This window comes from Panthera tigris, chromosome A3 (assembly GCF_018350195.1).
Source record: "Panthera tigris isolate Pti1 chromosome A3, P.tigris_Pti1_mat1.1, whole genome shotgun sequence".
Lineage (NCBI taxonomy): Eukaryota > Metazoa > Chordata > Mammalia > Carnivora > Felidae > Panthera > Panthera tigris.
The window spans coordinates 36,139,108-36,160,725 of NC_056662.1; the positions used below are offsets into that span (position 1 = coordinate 36,139,108).

The window sequence follows — 21,618 nt, forward strand, 5'->3', positions numbered from 1 at the left end:
TCAGATAAATAGATACAGAAAACTCCCCCTTCATGTTGTAACTTATAGCTGTGCCTTGTAAACTTAACATATGCCTTTGAGAGAGTCTCCTTGGAGGGTGTGTGTGAGTGTGTGTCATTGCAGCCACAGTCCATTCTCTCTGAACTTACCTCGGTGCAAACTTTTTTTTCATATTTTTGGATATATCACTTGAACTTTAACAAAGAAGAAAACAACTAGGAGACATGAAACCTGGACATGAAGTGTGACAGGATTATGATGCTTCTAAAATAATTTATGGGAATATTAGATTACCCCTTATGTTTATTATTTTTTAATCCATATGAAATGTGACATTTGGCCCACATGGTCTAAAACCAGCTTCTTACCTCATCTGAAATAAACAGATGGAGACTAGAAGGGTGAATTAGAGACCTAGGAAAAGTAAAGAGCAGAAATGCTTTTATTTGGAGATGAGCCTTTTGGAAAAACCAGTGGGACCCTTATTTCTTCATCTGTCAATTAAATGACATAAATGAAGCAAATTTGTTGAAGAGTATTAAAAGTGTATTCTTTGAGGTTTTTCCAGGATGTTAGAGTTATCTCAGTAAGTTAATAAATACAAAAATAGTAATGCTGTTGGCAAATTAATATAATATAACTTAACTGATTCTCAGAGCAGTGAAGAAATTGATCTTTGGTTTAAGAAAACAACAATTAACTGTACCAGGAAGTGTTATTGCTTCAGATGGAAAAAAGAAGAAATTAGATCTTATATGATATGTAATATTAATACGTAATATCTTAAATTATTAAGGGTGAATTAAAACATCTCAATACAAATGAAATGTTATCCTCCTTTGGGACACCGGTATTTATACAGATCCTGATTTTGCTATAGCTGCTGTCAAATAAATCCTATAATCTGGAGGACTTCCTAAAGGTTAAGCATTTTCATTCTGAAAAGTTGACTAGTCTAGTCTGAGCCTTTTACACAAGCCAGTTCAATTTTCTTCTCTTCAGAATGTTCTGACGTTTAGTGATAACACTATCAGAGTTAACCAAAACGGCTTATAAAGAAAAGTACATTTATATCATGAGGATCGTTCATTGTTTTCAGTGACTCTCTTTAGATGTGGTCAGTCTCTGTCTCTTCAGCTGCTCTTTTCCCCACCTATGTGCCTTCACATACACGCTGTCCCAGCCACACAAGTGGGAGTCTGCTAACGCTCAGCAGCACTACACAGCTCCCTCCCTGGACATAGGCTCTGTGCTTCCCTTCTGGCTGGCCAGCTCACCTGCACCTTCCCTCCTAACAGGCCTCTCGTCCACCACTTCCTCAAGCTTGTCGCCCCCAGAAACAGTAAAATATCCAGGCCTGGAGAAGGACCGTCCTGCACACTGCCCATCGAGCTGACAACTTGGTCCCTCCACCACATGTGCCTTGGAGCTTTAGCCTCATTCATGTTTGATCTCTGAGGAGCCCACCTGTCTCAGCCATTTGAGGGTCAATAAACCATCCTTCCTTCCCAGAATTGCCTTCTGTCTGAGAGAAGGCGTGCGTAGTACTTGATATATACTTCAAATGCCCAAAGCCAGTGATATCTGGCTCCTCTGTGAATATTCCTTGAACTTCCAGAAAGCTTTGGATTCTTTATCAGTTTACACTGATATTCGCCAAAGGGCAGGATCCACCTCATTTCTCTTGGTAATTATTCTCCAGGACTATTTGACTGGGAAGGCCTGGGAAATTGGCTTCCTAAATACTGTATTGGAGATACGTTTTTGTCAAGAAACAGCAGTTATTTTCCTCTAACTGTTCACTGAACTTAGTTCTCTATGGCCCCAGAAGTGATGGGGGAGTGAGCCAGTACCTGAGCAACAGCCTGGGAACCTTGCTCGTGCCGTGAGTAGTAGATTCCTTTTCTTTCATCTCCCGCCCCCCCCCCCCCCCGTTTTGGTTCCTCAGTGTCTGAATGACTGTTGGTTAGGTGATCCTGGGGGTGCCTATTCAGAACTGCTCTGCCAGGGGATTCTTTGATCCTGTACAGAAGCTGTACCCAGCTCCCCAGTTCTTAAAGGTGGCTACACAAAAGAACTGCTGATCCAGATCAAGCAGTACAAGGGGAGTAAGCCCTCTCCTTTGGGAGGCAGAACGAGTGCAACCATGTCACCCGCTAATAGCCTTCCCCCAGCACCAGGGAGGTCTGTTACCCTAATATCAGCATCTCTCTCGCCCACCAAGGGGCACTGGTGCAGCGAGATGCTCCGTGTTGCAATAGTTCTGCACCAAGTGCCCACATGCCAGGGATGTGGGAATTGTGATGTGTACTTTGGGAAGAAGGGGCATTATTATGGGATGAGTCACTGTATTTTTCTTACTACAGTTTCTCATAAGAAATCTCGAGGTCCTTGTAGCCTCAGTTTTTGGCCTATTGCTAAGAATGGAGCTGGGAAGTTGTTCTGAGAGTTTTTACCTTTTGTTTTGTTTTGTTTTGTTTTGTTTCATTTTCCTAGCAATATGAAAAACATAAAGTAAATTTTGGTTGCACTCAGTTATATCCCATTTCAACAATATTTTCTTTCATATTTACAAACCCAGGTCCCTGTGTAGAGGCTGTTTGTTTGTTTGTTTGTTTTTCCTTTTCCTCAAATGTAAAGCTCTGGGGCTTGGGGAAATTAAAAATTATTTATTATTTTTTCTATTTCTTTATTAGAGAAAATAGCCAATAATCACCAAAATAATTACTTTAGAAAATAATGACTTTATTTTGTAAGTAGAACTCTGTATGTATCTGGGACATTTCAGGGTCAGCACAAAGCTATTATCTCATAGAGCATTGGTTACAGGCACACTCACTCTCTGGAGATCTTTCCCATCTGTTCTTACCACCTCACTTTAACATAATTCGCTAAGTGCTGGCTCCATGCCAGGAAGTCTGCTAGGCACTAGGGAAACAAAGAAAAACTAAGAAAGTAGAGTTTGTAGTCTGCCTTCAAGGAGCTTCTAGTCTGCCAGATAGGGGGCACTGAGGGTTATCCTGGTGACCTAAAGATGTATCCTTTCTGCACTGTAATGGATCCTCTGCTATTCAGAAGAATGTCCAAAATTCTGAGTTACTTTCTTACTCTTAAACCTAAGCTATAAGTCTGTGATTCTTTTGGAAATTAACGATGGCATTTAGTATACCAGTGCTGCCCTTGAGTGTATATATAATCAAGATATTGGAGTTCTCTGCCTCATGCTTCACTGGGGTTGTGGCTGAGCTGTGACAAAAGCCATCAAGGTTCAGCAGTCATACCCAGTCACACACGCTAGGCCCTCGCTATAGCATCAGCTGGGTGGAAGGATCCCTGGCGTGTCCTGACGGGAGACTCTATTTATGTACTAAATTGAACACTTAAGTCAAACTACTGTTTAATGTTAAAGAACTCTTCTGGTTTATGAGTATAAAATTGAAATGAGAACGAGTCTAAAGAAGTAATAAACTATGCTAGCCTGGGTTATTTTTAGCTTGACTGTCCTAATTGAACCTCTGTGGGCCTTAGCCCTCATCTCTCAGTCAAGGGGGGAGGATATCAAATTATCTCAGAAATCCTTTCTCACACTGAATTTCTGTCAGAGGAAGCAGATGAAAATACAGCTAAAGAAAAACCGTAATTTTGCACAAAAGAGAACTTCACTTGTAGATTTAAAAGCTGTGATAAAAAAAAATGGGGGGAGAGTTATATTTTATCTTAGGAAAGATAAAAGAATATATAACGAAACATTTTAGGCCTTATGTTTTCAGAAGAAATAAAATACTTAACAAATTTGACTATGCATTAACTTTATGCCCTTATTGGCAGAATTAAGTTTTTATAAGGAAACTTTGCATAAGTATAAATCAGATCATTTGAGAAAAGAACCCTCCTTTTGTATCAAAAAATTAAATAAGTAGTGGGTGTTTTTTTCTAGTTTTTTCATGATGTGTCATAAGCTTTTTAAGAATCCATTCTTCTCATCTTATTGTATTTCCTGAACAATGCTAGTGGTAAATTACTTAGAAGCCATTAACCAGACATTCCTGTAGCACTAGGAAAAGTTCCTTGAGGGGGAAGAGGTTGTTTCCATATTTCACATTTCCCACAGTGTTCTGAACTTAGTTTTTTACTTAATAACTGCTTACCAAAATTGTCCATGTTCATTGTATGAAAACCCTAGAATCCAAATATAAACAAAGAAAGTAAATATTATCCACAACTCCCAACCTAAAGACAGCCTCTGTTAATGACCTAGTCTGTATCCCTCCATACTTGATACTTGATAACTGAGGTCACTATGTACTTATTTTAGCTGAGACCCATTCATTTGTGAATTGTGTGTTTGTGTCCATTTTTCTATTGGTATTTTTGTATTTCACAGACTCCCAACTATATAAAAATTCCTTAAGTAGTAAGAAAAGTAACTTTTAGTGAGTTTATCATTTACCTTTTAATTATATGACACTGTTATGTGGTAGGTGTCTATGTCCTCAATTTTATGGTTTCCATAACAATTTCTGCCTTTGTGATCTTGCTGTTATGGTTTTCAAAGTTGGGCAGACATTTACTTATATTTCCTTGTATTTTTATGTGATTTGTTTTAATTTGTGATGTGAGGTAGTTTTTATTGTGTATATAGATCAGTATTGTGATAATTGGGGTTTTTAGGTTTAAGGGATGAACATGCTTAGTCGGCCTCTACTAATGGGGCCTCACTTTGGGGGTGCACAAAAGAAGGAGGCTTCTCCAGGGACCAGGCTCTCCTTTTGACCTATAGCAGCAGGACTTCTCCAATGCCCTTCATCTTGCCTTCTGCCCTCCCCTTTTCCAGTCACCTGTGGCCAGTGCTCAGAGCCAGAACATGATCTACAGATAGTTGAGGAACATATTGGGCCACACCCTCAACAGGGCCTACAGACGGGCCCCTTTGCTTGGATTGAGACAGAAACTATACAGAAGCCCTTACATGCCCACCCTTATATGGAATGTCTGAGTGAAAATGCTGGTGGTGGGGATGAGTTATTCTATTGGTTTGGTCTATCTAGAATAGTTTTTCTCGACTGTGACACAATAATAAATTTTTCTCCAGTCAAATCATTTTTTTAAGATTATCCTTTGCTTATTATATGTTACAGTAAGCTGAGGTTTTATCGTCCTTTGCTAATAATAAAATTCTTTCCAATGATTAACCACCAGTTTTTGTGAATGAGATGGTTCATTCACCCCTGTCTCCAGCACCCCTAAGGAAACTGCCCTCTGCTGAATTAGAATAAGATAGGCCAGATGAGCTGGAGTAGGACATATCTAAGTTAGACTAGCTGGATAGAATAAGTTATGATGGGATGTCTCTCAGCCCTCTCATCCTTTGTGCTTGTTCCCCACAAAGTACCTTTCCTGTGCACAGACCCAGGGAATGAAACAAGTAGAAAAGAGATCACACTTGAAATTAAAAGGCCTAGCTTTGGCCACTGCCTCTCTCCTCACTCCCTGGATGACCTTGGACAAATCATTTGGCCTCTCGGAGTGTTGGGCTCCTGACTTCTTGAGCAGAGGTAAAAGTGATGCCTACTATACAAGCCTTCCCAAGTTTTACTAAGGATCAAGTGAGATAGTGAATATAAAAATGTCTTCTCAACTAGAAAGTACTTATGCAGTATTAATTATATTATCATTTCCATTCTTCCCCGAAAAGTAGTTAATGTAAATGTCATTAACACCAGATTAGTAGATTGTTATATATCTTACCCTGCCTGCTAGAAATGGTAATATCCATCTGCACGTAGTATTTTGCCAAGAAGCTCAGCACTCTCATTTTTTATTTGTCTCCACTTGACAGCCCAGCTTCATTTTGCAGCTATAAAAACAAGTACCAAAAAGTTAAGTTATAAACCCTCATTTAGCCAGCAAGTCAGTGATGAAAGAGGGGTACAATAAGAGTGTAAACCAGTGACCTTCGGTAGGAGCTCTGTGCACCAACATCCAGATTAGGAGGAGGGGTGGGGACCACCAGCTAGAACACCTTTCATTTCCAGTAGCTGCCAGTAGACTCACAAGGAGATACAGCTTTGGAGGAAGGACCCACTCACTTCTCCGAGGTACACAGGAATTGGGAGTCCACAGACTTCTCAGGCCCAAATTCCGAAAAGCTCACATGTTCATCTGAACACCCACAGTGATCACACAGAGTTTGATGTGCAAGTGGATTGTGTTTAGAAAGTTCATTTAGTTAGCAGATGATTTAGAATTCAGTACACATTTTCCCAAGGAACCCATGTCATAAATGGGGTGAGGTTCCCAGACTCGTTCACAGAAGCTGTTACTGTCATGAGATGGGAGTCTTGGAAAGGGGGTCTTGCTGTCTGTTCAAGAGCAATGGGAAGAGCTCTTCCTTGTACGTCCCTGGGCAGAGGGCCAACTCTGAGCAGAAGTTTGAAATAAGGCAGTCATCTGTGATGGCTTCTCTCTGGCTCTTCTGCCTCTTTCCCACTGGCCACCAGGGCTACTGTGGGCTGTCTTCTGGCCAGCCCTGCCACCTACACGGCTGGATACACACTTACCCACCTCCCTCCTTACCCATCCTCTCCAGCCCCACACACTCACCCATGGGAGATGTTAGTTAGGGAAGACAATCATCACCCTGAATAAAGGGCTAGCAACCTTCCTGCCAGGTGTTGGCATTTTTCAACCACAGATCTCTGTGTGAGGAGGTGTTTTTGAATTAGGAGACCCCCCAAAGGTGGGGTATCTCTGCCTGAGGTAGTTCCCATTAAGTTTCCATTTTTCACAGATATTTCCCTTCTGCTTTTACACTGGACACTATTAACCTGTGATTCATGAATTCCCTGAAATTAAAAAAAAAGTTGTGTGTGTGTGTGTGTGTTTTAATGTTTTTCTAGTCAAAGTTAAATAGCTTTCATTCATTTCTCAGAGTGGTCAATGATCCCCACCCCACCCCCGTCCATCATGAAGAAGCACAGGTCCCAAACCTACAAATTCTTTAAAGTCTCCAAGTTTCATTATGCTTATAAGGCACCAGAGACTCAACAGTGGGGCCTAGGGGGGCGTTCAGGATTTATTTTTAGGTTCGCAAGGGTTAGGTGAATGTAAACTGGAAAATCCCTATGAAATGTGTACTTCCTGCAAAAGAACTTCCTTGATTTTTTTCACTGATTTCATTTTCAGGTTAACATTCTTTGCAACTATTTATTGGTACTTCCCTAGATCTACACAAGACAGTTTCATAGTCATCAATTCAGAATCAAAGAAAACTTCAAAATTTTTATTTAAAAACAAAACAAAACTAGAGTGTTTGCTGCTGACTCAGGCGGCAGTGGCTGCAGCAAGCCCATGTCTCCACTCTCCCTTAGAGACCTGTCCTTTCCCAGGAAGGCAGAGAAGTGGAGGGCTCAGAAGAGGGACTTGGGTGCAGAGAAACAGAATGAAGCGAAACACTCGTCCCTCACTGTAGGAATTGGACAGATGACTTAGCCTCATAAGGCATCAGTTTCCTCATCTCTGAAATGGGGAAGGTCACGTCCGCATCTTGGGCATCTCACGAGGACTCACTTGTGCCGGTCCCTATATTGAGTGCTTTGCCAGTGGTGTCTCAATACAGGCGCCTTCCATCCTTAGCATCTTCAGAGAAAACGACGTGACTTCACAGTGGAATTCATGAGATACCCCTTCCATTTGACCTCTTAGCCTGAGTTCCTTTGAGTCAATATGTATATATATGTCTCTCTACATTCTTTTAATTGTTCGCTACTACTCTCTCCACCTGTTTTACCCTTTTTACTTCCATAACTGATTAATTACCAAATAATTTAAGAAAATATTAGAAGTGAAATTTGGGAAAGAGAGACCTCTTTCTCATTTTAAGATGTGTGGCTTCTGTATGGTCATGGTGCATCGTGGTCTAAGATTGTGGTCACTGTCAGAATTCATGCTGTGCTGGGCTGCTTTTCTGCAAGTGACTCAACCTTCCCTGGCATGTCACATTTCAGAATGCTTATGCTCCTAAAAACGATTGGACATCGCACTAAAGTTTAAGAATAACTTTTCTTGGGGCACCTGACTGGCTCAGTCAGTGGAGCGTGCAACTCTTGATCTCGGGGTTGTGGGTTCAAGCCCCATGTTGGATGTAGAGATTACTTTAAAAAAATAAAATCTTAAAAAAAAAGGCATAACTTTTCTTTTTGCCTTACAAAAAAGCCTTGAAGAATTGAAAGTGGCCTAGGTTTATACTGTAATGTTTTATTTGCCTCCCAAATAAGTTGACAATATATTACTTTCACACCGCTTTTATTGTTTGGGAAAGACTTATTGTTTGCAGAGAGCTGTCACATACAATAACTTATTCAATGTAACAAACCTGAGAAGAGATTGTATCAGTCTTGAACCTTTTAGTTTTCAAGTGACAGGAAGGCCAACTCGAAATGGCTTAGCAAAAAAAGGAAGGTTTTTGGCTCATGTGCCTGAAAAGTCCAGACTTCAGGTATGGCTTGCTGATCAGAGGCACAAAGAATATCATCAGGACTGTTTCTCCCATCTTCTGGCTCTGTCTTCCACAGTGTTGGCTTCATTCTTAGCCAGTATGTGGTGGTTGGCTCTGGTACCTGCAGGTCCATGGGAATAGAGAGCAGGGTTCTTCCCAGGGCTCCTTCAACTCATGTATGTCTTTGAGGTTCATGAATCCAGTACTTTGCTTGGCCTGGATGGGATCACAGGCCCACCTCTGGAGCCTGGTGTGGAGACAGGGCCTCCTGAAAATGCATGGACATTGGACGGAGACTAGAGACAAAATCTGAATATTGTTTCCAGAAAATGAATGAGTGTCCACTGTAGAGATATTATTATCATTCCTCTTTTCTAGACAAGGAAGCTGATGTTCAGGGAGGTAGCTTGTCCAGATCTTACTTCAGAGAAGAAACTGAGAGGGGGTTAGACCCAAGGACTTCCGACTTAGCATCCTGTACTCTTTCTACAACTCCCATCTTTGACTGGGATGGCAGAGGAACCACTGGGCACAGTGGAAAGAGCACTGCACAGAGGGCCAAGCCTTCTCGACACACTTCTGCCCCTAGCTAAATGTGTGGGCTTAGACACGTAGTCTCTTGGGTCTCATTCTTCTTGTCTGTCAAATAGGGACGATACCTGCCTGCCAAATAACTCAGTAGATGTAGGGGAAAGGACTTTAATCGTGTAAGTTATTTAAAAATGCAAAGCATCCTTGCCTTCTCAAAATCTATTTATGTTCTCTGTAGGTACCAGGTTTTCTTTTACAGGAATGTCAAGAAAATGTGCTTAGAACTTCCCACTTTCTAAAGTGTGCTTCACACACCTTATTGCACTTAAATTTCCCAAACAGTCCTGAAGGACAGATGAGAAACCCACCATCGGGGAGTTGAGAGATGGGCCCTGGGACAAGCAACCAATGAATGCCAGACATTGGCTTCCATCCCTGCTCGCTGTGCTCCCTGCCTCATCCCAGGAGGGCTAACCTGTTTTGATCAACTCTGGGTATATGTGATCATGAAGAATTCAGACACAGTAACATTTTGAATGTGACCTAAGACTGTGCATTCTTTTTTTAATTTTTTTTAAATGCTTATTTATTTTTGAGAGAGAGACAGTGTGAGCAGGGGAAGGACAGAGAGAGAGGGGGATACAGAATCCAAAACAGGTTCCAGGCTCTGAGCTGTCAGCACAGAGCCCATTGCAGGGCTCAAACCCACGGAAGGACCATGAGATCATGACATGAGCCAACGTCGGACGCCCAACCCACTGAGCCACCCAGACGCCCTTTAAGACTGGGTGTATTCTAATATTTTATTATGAGTTACCTGCTTAAAAAAAATTTTTTTTAATGTTTGTTTATTTTTTGAGAGAGAGAGAGAGCATGAGCAGTGAAGGGGCAGAAAGAGACGGAGACACAGAATCCTAAGCAGGCTCCAGGCTCTGAGCTGTCAACACAGAGCCCACCACGGAGCTCAAACTCACGAGCTGTGAGATCATGACCTGAGCCAAAGTCGGGCACTCAATCAACTGAGCCACCCAGGCGCCCCAAGTTACCTGCTTTTAAAATATTCTGGTTGAGTTATTAATTATTTTCATTTAGGGGTGAATAAAATAGCATCAGAGGAAACTCATGTACATAACCATAAGAAAAGAGATCTCAAGAGTAAATGACTGAAAGCACCACATTACCGTGTTAAGTACTGCTGTGAGAAAGACCTTGATGGCTCTGAAAAGTTTCTTTTCCTGCCTTCTCCCTTTATTGCCTTCATATCCAGCAGGGTGTTCTGTAGTCCTGAAAACAAGATTTTGGTGGGAGAGCTCCTGTCTGTCATCCCTTCTAAGCGTGGCTGTGAGGGGTGCTGGGAACACCACACTAGGGGCCACACTGGACTGCTGTACACCCACAGGGCTCTTTGACCTGCAGTCAGGTATCATGTCCCCAGGGACCTTCCCCTACAGTTCCAACCTAGACTAATACTGATGTCCCAGGGCCTCAGGGCTGGTGCTTGAAAGCTGAAGCAAGGTTTTCCTGACAGAAGCCCCATTTATCAGATGAGAAGGGGCATTGCCATCTGTGCTGTTTGTTCATGTTGAATGAGGTCCCTGGAGTGTGGGAGTAGCAGTGTTACTTGCCTCATCAAGCTCTTCTGAGGTGACATTGATGCATATATGCAAAGCTTCTGAAACACCCAGCTGAAACTTGGCACACGGTAGCTCATCACATCCTCCAAATATGCCCAGAATCATCAGCAATGCACCCTCCATTAACCAATGCCCCAATCCAGGCACTACCCCATTTCAGCGTTCCCCCTTACTGCAGAGCCCTTCTAAAGTGCCCAGCCCTGCATGGCCCGGTACTATAGCCACTGGCCACATCTGGACATTGAGCATTAGAAATGTGGCGAGTCAGAAATGATGTCCTGTAAATGTCAGATGCATACCAGATTCCAGACTTAGTATAAAAATATAAAATGCCTCAATATTTTTATATTACATGCTGTAATAATAACATATATTGAGCAAAATAGTATATATTATTGAAATCTCATTTTACCAGTTTTCTTTTTACCTTTTTAGTGGTCCATAGAAACTTTAAAGTCACCTACAGACCATTACATTCCTACTGGAGACTTCCGGTTTCCACTATGTCTCCACTTCGCTATTGAACCCATCCATCCCAAATAGTCTTGGGCCCTAGCACTTCACCAAAAACAGCCCTTGTCAAGTCACCTTCTATTGGTTAATTGTCACTCCTAACCGCGCGGCATATTTGTGGAAGTGCTGTCGCTTTCAGTGAAGCACTTTATTCTCTTGCCTCCAGGGACATCATGTTACCTTGATTTTTCTGTTTCTCCACTGATGATTCCCTCATGGACTCCTTTCCTTAATCCTCCTCCTCATCTTCTTTTTTCTTATCCAAACTCACTCCCCAGTGGACTTCATCCTCACTGAAGACTTTATGTACCATCTTCGTGGACTTCCCAGCTTTGTGTCTGCAGCCCAGACCTCTCTCTTCCTGAACCGGTATCTTAACTTCCTGCTCAGCATCTCTGTTTGGATACCCAGGAGGACTGTTCAAGTTTACATTATCTAAAATTGATTTCTTGGTTCCACATCCCCAAGCCTGCCCCTCCCCCAGTACTTCCTGTGTTGGTAAAGGCTAATTTCCTTCATCCACTTATTTAAACCACAAATCTTGGAGTCATTCTTGACTTTTCTTCTGACTAACTATATCCAGTCCGTTGACATATTCTGTTGTGTCTTCCTTCAAATTATATTTCCAGTCTAACCATTTCTTACCGTCACCAGCCTCCTGAAAGACCCCCTCCTCTCTGAGTGGACTTTTGTAGTAGTCTAATCACTGATCTCTCTGAGCCCATCTGCCCCTCAGCTGCTCCCAGAGTGATCCTTCTAAAATGCCAAGTCCATTTTCTTCCTAGAAACTTCCAATGGCACATCATCTTCCTTAGAATAAAATGTGCCATCCTTATAAAAGCCATATGTGATTTGCCCCTCTCACACACCACCACCAATGCGCGCGCGCACACACACACACACACACACACACACACACACACACACACCAGTTACCTGCCCTCCAGCCCCTTCCTCTGGTTTACTGCCCTGTTTCTCCTCTCCCTCCAAGCATGCTCTGTCTTCCTTGGTGTTCATGCTTCTCCCTGCTTATGCACACTATGTTCTCGTGGCTCATCCTCCACTCATCTCTGGGTAAAGCTCACCTTCTTACCTTCCCTCACCAACGTGCCTAATAAAGACTTTGGAGGTTTGTATTCCCTCATAACATCATAACCTTTTGACATATCATATGTGTATTTGTTTCTTGTCTTCCCCATGGAATGGAGGCTCTGTGAGAACAGGGATGTTTTCTGTGAGTCCACATATTTTTCCACAAGGGCCTCAAAACAGTGTTTGATACAGAGTTCAGTGTTGTCTGATTGGATGATTCTGCCAGACTCTGCTCAGTTACCACGTCCATCCATGCCCCTGTAGAGTGGGCATCAGAATCGCTTGGGAGATTGCCTAAAATGCATATATGCCTTGACTCCAGCCTGTGGAGATCCAAATGCAGTAGATTCTGGGGTAGAACCCTGAACATTTTTTGACAAGCTTCCCAGGTAATTTTGATGCCTGAGGTAATTGGACCAGACTGCCAAGCACTGCCTCAGTGTACCACTTTTCATTTGTTTATCTGCTGCTCTGCTCTGTCGAGAATTATTTCATGTGTGTCAGCAGTGTTTGAATCACCTGGGAACCTAAATATAGGTCCTATAGCCCCACCCTAGATCTGGTAAATCAGAACTTCCAGGGGTGGGTCTTGGGAATCTATATTTTTTGAAAAGCTCCCTTGGTGCCAGTCTTCCCAATAGCCTTTGGGAGCCTCAGCTGTGTTTTACAGACTCCTTGAGGAGGTTATAAACTCAAGAGCAGGTGTTTCTTACATCTTTTTAGGCCAACTTCTCTCCTCATCCCTCATTAATCCAACAGTGTTCTATTCAGAAGTGATATTCAGTAAGTCACTATGGAGTGAACACTTTGGTTTATCCACAGTTTCAATTTACCTTTGTAACTTGTACATCAACCAGTATTCCTGACTACATTTCAGTCCAGCCCATTCTCTGATTAGAGGCAGGAAACATATCTTAGCTGCCTTGCTAATTCTGGTAGGGACTCTTTGCAGTCTTTTTGTCCAGAAATTTAAAATGTGTTTCCCAGGTCAGACCAGACAGCACTGAGGTAACATCACCCATTTTCATACTTAAACACTCACCTGTTCAACCTTCCTTTTGGGCCTGTACTGGAGCGCACATGCTTTGGCTGTCCTCAACCTCAGGGTGCATCCAGTAGACTGCAGAGCATCCCTGGGGATGGCAACAAGACCCGACCTCTTGCTCTGGAAGCCTGCCTGGGCTGCTTAGTCTCTTGAGGAAAAGTATCCCCCTGCATTAGACTCCCTGTGGGGCCTATGGCCCTGTCCTACTTCTGTGTGGTTTTGTCCTGGTTTTTGTCCTAGACACCTCTTTACAGATGGAAAGTTTAAAACTAAAAGTGTTAACCAAAAATTAATAAATGGGTGGGGAGTGGATGGGGCAGCTGATAATATATGCAGAATTTTATTCCTTGGCTAGACTCAGAGCTAGCCTCTAGGTTAAGAAGAATCACTGATGAAGGCCCAAAGAAAGCCCCTTGGTTAACCTGTTTCTTAAATATCCAAGTCCCCACAGAGTGTGTACTCTGGACTTTGGATGGCCAACTAGTAACCTTTTTTAATATATTGACTTTGTGTGTATTCTTTGCGGAAGATGTCAGGGTCATTATTCAAGGCAGAATATAAAAAGGAGTCGTGTCATTTAGGTAAGCCCAAGAAGCACTTCCCAGCACACACTGTCTGTACCTTAGAATTTTGCCTCTGGATAAGCCACAATTGCATTTTGATGCCAGATGTGAGAAGCCATTAGTAATCAGGACAACTCCCTTGGGAAATTTTGTTCCCAGTCCCTGTTCCAGAGGATCACTGTTTCCTCTGGAATATTTGTTTGAGGGGCTCTGCAGGCTGCGATTTAGTGACAAAGGGGAATGAATTGACCTTAGAAAAATAAGAATGAAAGATTTCTAATGAGGTCTGACAGTTCAAGGACTGAAGACTAAAGAAGGAGTCTAAGCTTTTTTTATTTTCCTGCCCACCCAGTCTTCATACAAATGTAAATATGCCTCCTTCAACAAATTGCCAAATGTGGTTTTAATTTGTAAGCAGGAGACCCTGACTTGCCTTTTTCTTTTCTTTTTCTCTCTCTCTCTTTTTTTTTTAAATGAAGTCACAGGTTTTGCACTTTTTGAACTGGACTTTTCCTTCTGTCACTGCATTGCATTTTCTGTTGTCCTTTTCCTTCCAAGGACATTTTCCCTATTGTTTGTGATCAGAGGAATTTGGGATGAGAGTCAATTGTCATGTCTCTTAAAGAAGTTTTTGAAGTTCCCATAGGAAATGCATAGTGCTTTTTAAACTTAGTTTAAAAAATAAATAAATAAATAAAGGCAGAGATTGAATCTAGTGTGAGATTTGAAGTGTCACCATCACGGCATCATACTTTATGTGGTCGACGCAGTATCCATTGTTGTTATTTATGACCCTGTCTGCCTTCCATTGTGGACTTCTTCAAGCCTTGGGGAATTTACATCATTCCTAATAGCAAAAGGCTTTCTGGTTCCCACAGAGCTGTTCAAAGCCTGACTCATGCTCCTTATGTTAATTGTTCAGCTCTGAAAATACAGCACTTACAGGGTGTGGTCGTAAGGGGAAAATCTACTGTACTTATAGGGCATGTTTAGAAGTGTTTCACACATAAATCTCAGTCTCTCTCCCTCTCTCTTCCTCTCCCTCTCATTTAACTTTACTGTAGCTCTGTCTGGTCAACTAAGTGAGTCTTAGGGGGAGAAAGGGAGAAGCGTCAAAATGCAGTATAGTCCAATAAAACCTATGGTATTCTGTTTACTAACTCTTAAAACTGATTTAGATTATACCTGGATATGACTATGAGTGACATTGACCCAGGTCTGAAACCATAGGCGGGATTGGGGGGAGCTAAAGGTTCGTGCTCAGTGGTACCCTGTACCACTGATTGGGCAAAGGTCATAGCATCAGCCTGTGGGGCATCCAGGTATACTGATGGCTGCCGTCTACCAGGCATTCTGGGACTGCCATTGTTAATTCCAATGTAAGTCTAAAGCAAGGGACCCACTGATAATTTCCCAAAATTCTTCCTTATTTCTACAGCATTTTACTATGGAATTTGATGGAGAAGGATACTTAGTGTCACAGGAAATGAGAGAAGTTAACACCTTGTCTGGATTATCTACTTGCTTAACAAAAAGGAAATGATTCCAAAACTATGAAATAGGTCAATGTTGGCAAATATTGGGAGTTTTTTTTACATTTTATAAGTACTTTTTTTTTTAGCTTATTTCTTTATTTTGAGAGAGAGAGAGAGAGAGAGCGCGCGCGCAAGAGCGAGCATGCAGGAGGGGCAGAAAAAGGGAGAGACAGACTCCCAAGCAGCCTCTGCACTTTTAGCAGAGCCCAACACAGGGCTCAAACTCATGAACTGTGAGATCACAGCTCTCAGATGAGCTGAGATCAAGAGGCAGACACTTAACCGATTGAGCCACCCAGGTGCCCCGTTTTTATAGGTACATGTACTTCCATATGAAGCTTCCATGGGAACATATAAGAATAGATACACAGATAATCTATGAAATATGCAAAATTGTTGCAGTGCTTAGTTTAAGAAAAACTCCCAGTTTTTTAGTAGCCAAGAATCACAAACTTCAGTGTTCAAAGTATCCACTAAAATCTTAACTCTTTATGCAGCCTTGAGTATTGCAAAGGCCACATTCTGTATTTTTGTAAATAGAGAAAATGTGTGGAATTCTTAGGAATCAGGGTCCAGACCACTGTGCCAACGGATCTTAACCGTTGTCTGGAAGATCGGAGTTCACAAATATGCTGCTGCCCGGCCCTGCATTTCTGGGCTTTGTCACAGTTTGGGCCACAGAGATATCAGATATTGGCTAAGGGTGCCTCTGTGGCTCCGTCAGTGAAGCATTTGACTTTTGATCTCAGCTCAGGTCTTCATCTCTGGGTTGTGAGTTCAAGCCCCATGTTGGGCTCTGTGCTGTGTGTGGAGCCTACTTAAAAAAAAAAAAAAAAAAGGTATTGGACAAGAGTTCCCAGATGGTCTGGAACCAGTGTCCTTTCTCTTACAGCCTTGTATGTTTGTGGTGTGTATTAACGTTATGAACTGTATTGGATAGGAGTCCAAGTAAGTGACAATTTACCAAAACGTTCTAGATTTTTTAAACGTAAAATAGTCTAACACTAAGCAGTTTCATCTGGTCTTCACAAAAATCTGTTCACTGGGGCATTCAAAGTATAACTGTTTTTTCTCACGTTCAGCTAATAGATTTCTGGTTGAACCTTTGTTATCTTTTGGAGTAGACAGAAGGAGCTCTCCACGGAGCGTCTGATTATCTTGCTGAGTGTGCCGAGAGTCCACTTCCTCCCAGTGCAAAGCGCAAGAGAAATGCTCTGAAAGAAATGTAGGTCCAACAAATTCTTCTTTTTCTCCTTTTTGACTGTCCGTGTGTATGGATACATGACATGAAACCTAGAATTCCACAAGAGTTTATGGAAACCAATCACAAAACCCCCTCTGGCACCAACTTTACCCTAAGTTCCATGCTTGCTCTTCTGCCTGCCTCCTGCTTTCTGGACAATAGGGAGCAAGTTCTTGCTTCACAGGTGTGTTGCAAGGAGTAATTAATTACAAGCACTTTGAAGATGAAACACACCTGTTTGGTGGTGTGTTTCATACCACTTTCCGAGTGACTATAGGTCGATCTAAAAAAATACATTCCTTTCCTAAAATGCAGGTTCTCATTCTAAGATAATTATGATAATCCTCGCACCCCTGATCAGGAACAATAAGAACCTGTGTGTGTGTGTGTGTGTGTGTGTGTGTGTGTGTGTGTGTGTGTGTGTGTTTCCAGACTAAAGCTTAGCCAAAATAAATATTTCAGCTTCAGTGTTTTGAGTTTGCTTTGGTGGTTTAAGAAATTTCTTACTATTCACAAGCCTGCAAGTCTGTGTTGAAGTCAAATCTCTAGTTTCTCAATTTTCCCCCTGCAGTTGCTATCCTGTTCCTCAAAGTGAATTTTACAAAGTGAGTGAAGTTTACATTGTCTTTTATGTGTGCTGTAGAAAAAGTGTGTGTGTGTGTGTGCACATTCTTGCATACAAACACACACATATGATATGCTTTGGATGTATCTGAACATTTGCTTCTGGGGAAAAATGTCAACATATCAAATTTAGGCAATATTGACCCTTAACATCTGAAATGTATACTTGTCTTCCTTAGTTAAAATAGATCCATCATAACTCGAGTATAACTACAGTGATAACCTAGTGATCAATAAACAAAGCCTGTCCTCATATATCCTAATAACTAATGCTAGTGTGTCTGTTGCTTGATCCAGTCTGAATTTAAACATCTCACTCAGGGACTTTTCTGGATTTGCTTGGGAGGTAAGGGAGAAGGAAAGGTAGCCCAAGCTCCTTCTCCAGGGATAGGCAATGTGTCAAGGGCAGCTTTACGAAACAAAACAAAAAATCTTTCTTTGTTTTAGTGTGAGAAGAACTGAAACAAAAAGCAGCGTTGTGAGCAAATCACGGAGCAGCCGGGACATTGGGGGAACAGCTAGTGACCCAGTGATTGCAGAGATAGCGAGGAGGAGGGGTGACAGTCAGGCTTCAGCCAGTCCCCCATCAGAGTCCACAGGACAAGCAGAAGATAACATAAAGGCAGCTGAGAGCCACTGGGGGCTTCCTGTTCAAAAGCTGGAAAATGTTCATCAGACCCAGCCAGAAGACGCTAGCAGCCAGCAAAAACCTCATCATGGGGAGTGGTCAGAGACAGGGCTTCTAAGCAGGAGCCCCGTCTGTAGCTGTGAGTCAGCATCGCCAGGTCCAAAACAAAGTCCACAAGGGGCCAGAACACAACAGAAACGCAGGAACCTCGGCTCTGCGGAAGACGTCGACCACCACAAGAGAGTTTCTCTTGGAAGTGATCGATTAGTCCCAAGAGAAATAATAGGGGAAAAAAGCAAAGCTGTCAGGGTTTTGCCAACTTCAGAGCTGTCGGATCCGGGGTTACTTTTGAAACAAGGTTTGGCAAAAACGGCGTCTAATGAAGAGTTGCATGTTTTGGAAAATCTCTCCTCTGGACATCTTACGAAAAATAAGCTAGGGCAGGCACAGCAAACTGGCTCAGCCACAAACACTGAAAGATTATCTGCACTCCAGGGCAGTCCAACCAAGAAAAGAAAGAAGCATGAAAGAGGCCACTAACTTACTAAAGGGGATTGCAGAGATGTAGTTGGGTCTATAGTGGCTGAAGATGTGGAAAGAGAGGGGTCTGTGTAGATGCTGTGATTTTAAAGGAATTAGAATGATTATTTTGTACCGAAAATGTGTATCTGTGTTAGTGTTAGTTTTCAATGCATTCATCTTCAGGAGGCTATATGATTTTTCTAACAATGTTGCTACTTTCTCATACTTTATAACTGTCTTCAGAAAGTTATTTTAGTGAGAAATGGCCATTCACCTTGTCAAGGATGATCCCATTCTTGAAGGACCTGCCTGAAGAAACCAACCATGTGCTTTCTTGGCCCATCACTGTGCACACCGTATGATGGGCTATATGAAGACAGGTCCATAGTGCAATATCTAGGGGTACAATTTCTCCTCCTGTTCCTCAGCCTGAATTGAACAGAAGTGAAGGAACAGGCTAGCTGTCTTCAACATCTGGTTCTGGGCCCAGCATCACTGTCTAAAAATATGTTAGAAAGGCCCATCTTGGACCCCACCCCAGGCCTACTGAATGAGAAACCCTGGGTGATTCTGAAACATGCTCAAGTTTGAGACCCACTGGACTAATTGGAGACTCCCTAGTGTTTCTTTCCTCAATACTGGCTACCATGGCCTCCAGCTCATCAGCTGGGGCCCACATGTGGACATGCACACCCTTGTGCTCCCTCAAACTTGTAAAACACCTGGGTTCAGCCTATGAGCAGCTCTGTTCCCAGGTTCTCTACAGCACGGTGGCCGCTGCACCCACAAAACTGTTAATTACCCTAAAATTACTAGAAGTTTATGGCTAATTTGACCTTGCATTAGAGGAAGAGAGTAGAGGGACAGGCTTGCTCTTGCTTGTAGCTCAGGCGTGTCCCTGCCCCTGCACTTGCCCCCATCTCTGAGATTTTGGTTAGGTTCAGGAAGGATTCGAACCCAAGGGGAGCTCAGTGGCCAGAGTTTCCGGTTTCCCATTTGGAAGGCATCACAGGCAGTTTCAGTTTCAAAACAGGAGCCTTCCGTTTGCACTGTCACCCACTAATGTCTCCAGTGGGCTTGCTGAAATGTCAGAGTGAATCATAGCAATGACTTATTTTGGATGGACACCTACTAAAGATTTTGTTAACCCAGTTTCATTCTAAAATAGGGGAAAAAAACATATTCACAGGCCACCCATCAAATACATCTTTTTTTCTACTCAACATTGTGTGGTCCTTTGAAGTAGCACCTCCCTAGTAACAAGGAAAATCAAGTATATTCCCAAAGTGTTGGAGTTAGCAGAAAAATAACCCAGAAAAAGCCTAATGTAATAAAAGAATATGGAAACAGACACAGTGTTGGTGGTTTGTGCTTAAGACTAATTATGGTTACTCCTAGCTCATTCTGTGCTTCCCCATGTCTCTTTTCCCACTTGTGTTGAAGGGTATTACTCATTAAGAGGCAGCCATATTTCATGGCACCATCTTGGGTCATGAAGTTCAGTGTTGGTCACTATACTTGGCCATGAATGTAGATCCTATTCCTTTGATATTCCCCACCTTGCCTGGAAACCTGTTCCCTTCATGTGGTCCCAGCCTCATGACCTTCACTCACCGGGAACGTGGCCCCATGCACTGCCGTCCTTTCCTCTTCCCATCCCTAGGTTTTTTTTCCTGCTCTTAGCTGATTCCAAGCAAAGCATTCTGTGGGAAAAGAGGGAACCCAACAGGATACTAACCACAGTGGAGCAGATTGTGCTCATCCAGTTGGGGTAGACTGCACAGGATGGAAACCTCAATCTCCATGGTCTGTGGGGGGCCCCTGCTGTTAGAGAGACAGCAATTCTAGGTGTGCTGTTCACTGAAGACAGGAGCACAGTGTGTCCTTGAATCTTCTTAAACAGAATTACTGGAACAGTTTCAACAGGGCACAAGTAATAACCCTGGTGACCGGCCAAGAAACAATAAGCTCCCTGGAAAAGAGTCTAGAATAAAAGACAACGATTTCAGTGCAATAGTTGCTGCCTAACGTACACCTAGAAGGAGATGTTTGAAATGGAGGCAGCAGAGAAAAGCTTTTAATTGAAAAGTTTTTATTTCATTTGTTAACGGGACAAAGCCAATACTTGTGATTTAGTGATTCTCTTTCAAGAACAGCCTTGGCTTTAGGGTTTGGTATATTCGTGAAATAACAATTACTGTGACCTAAGAAGGAAAACAGTACCTTGGGTTGTAGATTGACTGGTCTTTCTCACAGCCTGCATGTACATGGGATTTTCACAGGGTTAATGGAGGGAACAGCTCTCCACTCCGCACTATGGCATGTGTTTAAGGAATTTTGCCTCTAAGCATTTTTCTTCCACATGTCTGAAACACCCCCAGATCTCTTGTTACTTGAGTGGTTGTGTGATTCTTTGGATGTTTGGAAGTACAAAGGGGAAGATGGCTGCCAGGTTTTGCTTATTAGCTGGGAAATGCAGAATTCTCTACTCCTGGGAGTGGGGTGTGTGTTGACGTTCTTTATAATCTTATAAATTCAGCATCTGAAAATCTGAGAGCCTGTCAGTATTCTTAATCAAAAAGAACACAGTCTTCAACCACTTACTTAACAACCCAAATTAAATTTATTTTCAAGTCCCTGTAATTCTGATGCTTCGGAGAAATGTTACAGTTTGAACTCCCTAACTTTCTCAGTGGCATTATGGCTTCTAAGTCGCATCCCTGTGCTTTCAGATGGCTTTTTTAAAAAATATATTGATGTCGGATTTTGTGTTGTTTTTTTAAGGTCCATAAACAAGAAATGTCAGAGAATAGTCAGTGTGATTTTTCTTACACGTTTTTTTTTTTCTTTGCTGCTAGAGGTTAACTATCATCTAGATATGCATATAAATTGTTAAATGCAAAGAAGCAACCATTTGGGGAGAGAGAAGTGAGTGCTGCAGCATTTTTGTTTACTTATGTTAGTATTAAAGAAGTAAGAAAATGTATTTTATTTTTTATGACAAGAATCATTAAAAACTCTGTTTTTTTTTTTTAATGTTTATTTATTTTGAGAGAGAGCGAGCGAGCATGAGCAAGCCTGAGCTGGGGAGGAGCAGAGAGAGTGAAAGAGAGAATCTCAATCAGGTTCCGTGCCCAGTTCAGAGCCTGATGTGCAGGGCTACATCTCACAACCGTGAGAGCATGACCTGA

The 21,618-nt window shown here is 42.3% G+C and overlaps 1 protein-coding gene across 2 annotated transcripts in view; it reads left to right on the forward strand.

The window, feature by feature from the left end:
- The window catches only part of LOC102958094 (SLX4 interacting protein), a 180,021-nt gene extending 158,673 nt beyond the window's left edge, over window positions 1–21,348 (forward strand). For both annotated transcript variants that reach the window (XM_042980910.1, XM_007086811.3), the window contains exons 7-8: window positions 16,535–16,635; window positions 17,725–21,348. In XM_042980910.1, the coding sequence (XP_042836844.1) occupies window positions 16,535–16,635; window positions 17,725–18,445 (822 nt within the window). In that variant the 3' untranslated portion in view covers window positions 18,446–21,348. The remainder of the gene's footprint in view (window positions 1–16,534; window positions 16,636–17,724) is intronic.
- The last annotated feature ends 270 nt before the right edge of the window (window positions 21,349–21,618 follow it).